The 6811-nt window shown below is 46.0% G+C and overlaps 1 protein-coding gene across 1 annotated transcript; it reads left to right on the top strand.

Annotated features, from left to right (window-relative positions):
• Nucleotides 1-812: 812 nt before the first annotated feature.
• On the top strand, nucleotides 813-2960 carry FOXG_07041 (uncharacterized protein; the record flags this gene model as incomplete). The annotated part of the gene is made up of 1 exon (XM_018385676.1): nucleotides 813-2960. Exon 1 carries the CDS (start codon nucleotides 1104-1106, stop codon nucleotides 2958-2960), a length of 1857 nt encoding a protein of 618 aa, XP_018244321.1. The 5' UTR covers nucleotides 813-1103.
• Nucleotides 2961-6811: the final 3851 nt, after the last annotated feature.

Raw genomic sequence — 6811 nt, 5'->3', positions numbered from 1 at the left:
ATATCACTGCCCGCGTTCGTCTGGGTCTCGAGAGGGTTCGAGGGGCCAATGGGGAAGGGAGCGGGAGTAGACATGTGTCAGATATTAAGGTGAATCGTGTGTATTCCTTTTTTCTGTCGCAATCGAAGGACCTTTGAGGCCTTATATCTTCGACTGGTTCCTTCTAGGACTTGAGTTCTAGAAAGTCCTAGATGAAAGTCCCACGGTCTAAGTTTAGGACTTCAAACTTTAATCCTGAACCTTAATCCTGAAGTTGAGGGTGAACCCTCCGACATTCAACAACATGATACACTGGAGCAGTGGCTGCCAGAAACGAGCCAGGAATACCCGAGACGAACGCTGGAGGTAATAGGATGGTAGATGCCGCGGTAGGGAAGAGCAGAATATCTCACGGGCCGCAGTATCTTGGGTGCGGTGTTCGGCAGATCAGAGCCCAGACGGCGGTTCGGGAAAGCTCCGGGTTTCAAGTAGATGAAGAATGCGGGGTTTCGGTCATGAGCAAGGTCTATCTGGTGTTGGAGACGTCATAGAAAGTGATGTATGTCAAATGTCAGAAGTGAGATGTGACTGTAGCGGGTGTAGTAGTGTCTTTGTCCTGTGCAGGAGGTGAATGAAGGAAAAGTGTCGCAGGCCGGGCATGGTCTCAATGATCCTCAGGAACAACAGCCCTTAGTAATCAAGCTGGGTGATTTAAAGTAAAACCTGTGGGATGGGAATACCCCACACAGAAGTTAGAACCAATCAACTCACTACTGCTGCTCATTATGAATGGCCCGACCTTCAATCCATTTTAGCACATCCAGTGCGACGAAAAGTGTTGACATGGAATCAGCTGGTATCCGTGGCGCCGCTGAGTTGTCGCTGATTTCACCGCGCAACATGACTGGGACGAAGAAGACAATGCTGCGATCGATGAAGAATGGAATCAGTCTGAGTTGAAGGAGAGCTCGAGTCGCCTGAACACCTCACAATACGCGTCGTTGTTCTTGCTGTTCAAGATTTCCCTCAGATTGTACAGGACGACACCGATTGTACTTTTGTCGCCAATTTGTGCCCTGCGATACCAAGCTGTATCAAAGAACCATTTTTGCAATGAATGGATCATGTCGGGCAAATTCTGCGATCTTCTCTCGAGCCTCATGGTTCATCCGTGCTGGGAGGAGAACATAGATTCGCTGGCTCTGGCTCTGCGATGGACGGTCATTTGTAGACTTGACTCTCGCTCTGCATGGGCTGTTGACGTGAAATTTTCCTGTTCAGTCATTCAACGGATCTTTGACAAGATCAAAGATCACCAAGGCGAGTCCTTAAACATTTCTTACCACGAAATGCACAAGGCCGAAAGAGATCGCGCTTCTGGCAGAGACGAGCCATCCTCCACCCTTTCGGACATTCTCTACGAGGTCGGCGAGGCGGTCCCGAAGGAGAATACTGTGAGGCCCAAAGCCGATCCCAAGTACAATAGTGTCTTTGGCTGGAGTGTCCTTCCAGTCACTGTGTGGGATCTCAAGGTCCTCACCAAAGTTGTCAATTCCATGGACTTCAAACCCGAATGGAACTACAGCGTTGAGGACGCGCTGAACGCTTGGAAGGTAGAGAATTCTGGTCCTGAGTTACCACAACAGGACAGGCTCTCCGTCATATATATGCACTCACAGAAGAGCGTATTTAGGCATCTTAGACTCGTTGACAGACAGCTTACTTCCGTGCAAGGCACAGAAGAGGCAAACGATGATGAGAATCAGGGCTCCGATCCTTTTTCGTCCAGTGACGACAATGGATCTCAGCTAGACACCTCATCCCACCATCAGAGGCGTCGTCGAGCTGTTGTCGATGACTCCAGTGACAAGGAGAGTGAGTCGGTTTCGGAAACCACTGGTCCTCTCCCAAAGCTCCTTCGTCGACATGCTGTCACCAATGTCGAGGGTGACGATAGTGCGCCAGTGCGCTCTAGCGATTCTGATCTCCCTTTCGAACCTCTACCTGACCTAGAGGGCGAAGAGGATGATGATGACATGACCGGCACCGTCGATGATGGTGCCAACCTCGATTTCGGTGAGTTCCTTCCACAGGCTACCAATGAACCAGACGAATTCCGTCCTCGTGGACCTACTCTTGCCGAATCGCTACCTCCACAACCTCCTGCATCACCTATTTACGCTTCCCTGCGAGAGAAGAAAATGCTTTCGGAACTCTCAGAGCTGAGGAAGGAAAATAGAGAGTTGCGGGAAGGTCAGAAGAAACTGCGAGGCCTCTTTGCAGATGGTGTCAAGCGGCAAAATGAAGTCATTGCGGAGAGTAGGGACCTCATGTTGCAAGCGCAAAAAGAGCAAAAGGAACTCATGCTCAATATGCAGAAGCAGTTCGAGAGCATGCAGTCTGAATTGAGCGAGTTGCGTCAAGCCAAGGAAGCACCCAACCGAGGCGACAATGTGCAGAGACCCCCTGAAGTCACTGTCACCTCAGATAGTGCTCCCAAGAGTCCTGAACTGGGAACAATCCGTTCGGCGCTACACAATGACGTTATGTCGTTGGAAGAGGCGACCGTCGTTGAACCCATGGATGAGGACATCCCACCTGAGCAGGCTGTACCTAAGGAAAAGACTCTCGAACCAGAGACGTCTGAGCGACCGGGTGAACCTGTTCAGGAGCGGCGTAGCGAGCCTGTGACCACCAAACCCAACCCTTTGAAAGAAGGCGAGGATAGGACACATGTAGCTTCGCAATTGTCTGAGCCAAGTCATCAGACAATGGATCCTCGCACAATCGTCAAGATCAGTTCTCAGAACTTGACCAAAGACTCTTTGCGTGGACTTGCCAAGCGCCCTGACAAGAAAGAACGAAGGATTGGGAGTATGACGGGCTTGGCATCTGCACAGGCACCTATTTTGAGCGTGCAGAGGAGCATATTCATGACTCCAAGGTCGGAATTGTTGAAGATGTGGAAGAAGACTGAGTAGTTGGGAATATAAATATCATTTGGTTTCACGAAACAAGTTTTAAATGTGCATGATGTAGTGAATATAACCTGTCTCTAAACTGTCAACTAAACTTGATTATTTGTTATCTTTGACCTGTGGGTTTGCATTCAGGAGAGTATACCTTGTCTTTTATTCCACACGTCTAGTAACATGAAGGCAGAGGCATGAATTGTATTTCCAAGTCATAAGTATCAGGCGACTCTTTACATTCGGGCTAGCTAATGATAACGGAGCCTTTGATCCTATTTAATATAAATGCCTGACTACCTAATAGATGTGCCCTTTGGCTTATGGCAGTTTAAAACTGCTTAGCCTTTAAGATAATTCTGCTGGTTCTTTACTGAGAAAGAATAGATTATGAGTAGCTTATTAAGATGATTTCTTAACTTTAGTTATATTAATGCTGTCTTATGTTTTAATAATTACCTCTATTACTATATCCTAGGATAAACCTATTAAATTATATAAAAAAAGTTATTTTAATTTAGACTTTTATTCTAATATATTAATACCTAATTATAACTAACTTATACTTTAAGTAATTAAATTAAGCTTTACCTCCTTGAATTAATTATTAAAGTTATAAAGTAATTAATAAATTAATACTTATAAAGTAAATAAATAATAATTATAAAGGTTATAACTTAATTAAATAATATTAATTTTATAAATTAATTAAAATTTATAAAATAATTAGAATTTATAATATAATTATTTTTTTTTCCTTATTATTAGCCTTATAATAATTATAAATCTTAATATAATAAGAAATCTTAGTATAATAAGAAATCTTAATATAATAAGAAATCTTAGTATAATAATAAATCTTAGTATAATAATAAATCTTAATATAATAATAAATCTTAGTATAACGTGTATGATAAGCGAGTGTCACAGATAAGCGAGTGTCACAAAAATCTCAACCTCTTGACTTTAAATCGCTTTAAAACCACCATAAACCATCTAATCAATTAAAACTACTCGCTATACTCTTCTCCTGGGGTCTCAATCACTACCCGACAGGTCCTTGCATTATGCCCGGCCTTGCCGCATACACCGCAACGCCGACCACCCGGGCGCTCCGACCTTCCTCGAGCACCATTTCTAGATGATTCGGCCACTACCTGCGCATCAACATCCATCTGATCAACTACTTGCGATGCTTCCTGTACTGTCATCGCCCCTCCTTTCTGTAGTCTAGTCCTTTTTGCCCTTCGGCGCCGGCTTAGTATCTTATTTGCTTGTTCAAGATCCTTTAACCTAGCCTCTACTAAGGCTAGCCGATGTAGAGCTGCCTTTGTTGCTTTAGTACTAGACTTTAAAGCTTCAATTATTGACTCTGGGGAGCTGCTTTTATGACTTCTGATTCGCCTTTCGAGGTATTCAGATTGAGATTGAGCCTCAGTTGCTGTCTTTGGGGTCTTTGAAACCCATGGGGTCGAAGGGTTAGCAGCCTCCCCGGGAGGCGTTGGAGTCCGTAGCTGCACATCAAGCTTTGAGATTACATTTTCCGGGTTAAGAGGAGCAAGACCAGCTCCTCTAAAACCTCCCCGGATATTGCTTTCAGTAAAAGTATCTTTAAATGCAGCATAAAAGGCAGAAAAGAACTCGGTCTTAGAAATATGGGTTATAGAGCATCTAATCAGATGCTCTATTTCTCGACCATAAGCCTGTTTTAGCGGCCCAAAGCACCCAACATCAAGGGGTTGGAGTAGGTGAGATGCATGAGCAGGCATACAGAGCGTGATAATCTTGTTCTCCTGGCAATATCTCTCGAAATCGGCCGAGTGGTGGCTTTCGTGACCATCAAGGATCAGAAGACGATACCGAGCATTTAACCGTTTAGTTGTAGATCGATCAAAGTGCTTTAGCCACTCGAGACCCAGCTCGTTATTTGTCCATCCATTTTGGCTCGTTGCAATAACCCAATCGCCTGGGAGTTTGCATTCTTGGTACCAATTTGCAAGGTGAGATTGGCCTGCACCAATGATGAATGGCGTGATCGATTGACCTTCCGCATTAATCGTCTGGATCACAGTAATCCATTCCCAGTTTCCAGGCTGCACTGATTTTGGTCTGCCTTACCTTTTTGAACCTGTGACAACCATTCCGGACATTATGACACCCATCATAAAGCCAGTCTCATCAAAGTTCCAGATATCATCTGATCGGATACCATACTTCGCGATTGTGTTCTGTACAAGCCTGAACCAGCCACGAATAATAGTCGGATCTTCGCATTTAGCTCTTTGATAGTCATATTTGCGAAATAAACGCGTCTTTAGCTCTGGTTGTCGCTTTATGAAGTTATGAGCCCAGCGCTTGCCAACAGGTGACGCGTCGCGGTCTATAAGCAGAGAATTGGCCATTTCTTCCACAAAACGCAATCGCGAGGGAAATCCTCGCGAATCTAGGTCAAGGACGAATTGAACTATTATCTGTTCCTCTAGATCAGATAGTTTCCGTGAGTTTGGGATGGAATCGCGTCGTGAATGAATGCCATGTTGACGACGATGTAAGGTACGGTAATGGACTTTATAGATAGTTGCAGCGCGTCGGATACTTAATTTGGGGTCATTTTGAAGGGCCTGAAGGGCTTATCAACCACGTTATATATATACGTTATATTAAATTTGTGGTTGAGAAGTATCTGATCAAATGGACATGTTGTAAATTGAGGGATCTTAAAACTAACCCTCGACTTTTCTTAACCCTCACCTTAAAATTAACCCTCAACTTTTCTTAATATTGTCACAGCTCGACCAGACTGGCCTACCCTAGACCACTAACAAGGTAGATCCGGATCACGTGGCGATACGTTATCGCAGAGACTTTGTTTACCGACCAGATAGTTCCTGAACGTAGCTCCTCGAGCTACGTCTTGTTAATAGAGCCTGACCTGCCTGCAGTGCCTATCCGTAGCAATAGACCGTATTCTGCCTGAAGCGTTCCCCGTTCACCTGCCCTACCGAGCCCAGCCCGTGACACTACGTAGCTCCCACCAATTGGACGCCGAACGCAATGCCTGCCCACCCGACTCCCCCCGCTATCCCAGGAAGCCGCGCCGAATATGAGGCATGCTATGCAGAGGACCCCGATAAGTGGTACCAATACCTAAGCGACGCCTACGCCTGGATGAAAGAACAGGAATCCAACCAGGTCGCAGCCGATAGGAAGCTCGTAGAGCTCCAAGTCCAGGTCGAGACCCAGCAAGAGGAAATCCTGAACCTCCAGAACACCCTACAGGCGGTACAGATCGAGAAGTCCGCCGCCATGATGCAGAGGTCATGGGTAGAGGACCGGCTTGATAAGAAAGAAAAGGAACTAGAGGCGGCCCGGGATGAAGCCCGCCAAGCTATAGCCTCTAGACTACCTACTGTATCAGCCCTAACGCCCTCCGCTACGCCTGATCCCCTTGCTAAGACGCAAGCAGCTGAGATTGTGGGAGCGGCTCCGCCTCCTACTACCCGATCTACCGCCTCCGCCTACCTTTCAGAACGACTACCCGACCCTGAGAAGTTTGAAGCTACCCGCGCAGACTTACGCCGCTTCCGTGATGCCATTACAGAGAAACTAACCGTTAATGAAGACCGATACCCGACTGCAGTGAGCCGTATGGCTTATGTGAATAGCCGACTGAACAAGGAATCCTACAAGCTCATACAACCTTACATCTTTAAGGGAGCTTGCCGCCTTCCAGACTATCAGGATATCTTGGATATCCTACAGGGCGCCTATGGGGACCCGAACGAAGCCAGAACAGCACGACGGAAGCTAGATGTTATCAAACAGAGAGATAGAGACTTCTCTACCTTCTATGCCGAGTTTCA

This window comes from Fusarium oxysporum, chromosome 6, assembly GCF_000149955.1.
Source record: "Fusarium oxysporum f. sp. lycopersici 4287 chromosome 6, whole genome shotgun sequence".
Classification (NCBI taxonomy): Eukaryota; Fungi; Ascomycota; class Sordariomycetes; order Hypocreales; family Nectriaceae; genus Fusarium; species Fusarium oxysporum.
This window is presented reverse-complemented; position numbering and strand designations above follow the sequence as displayed.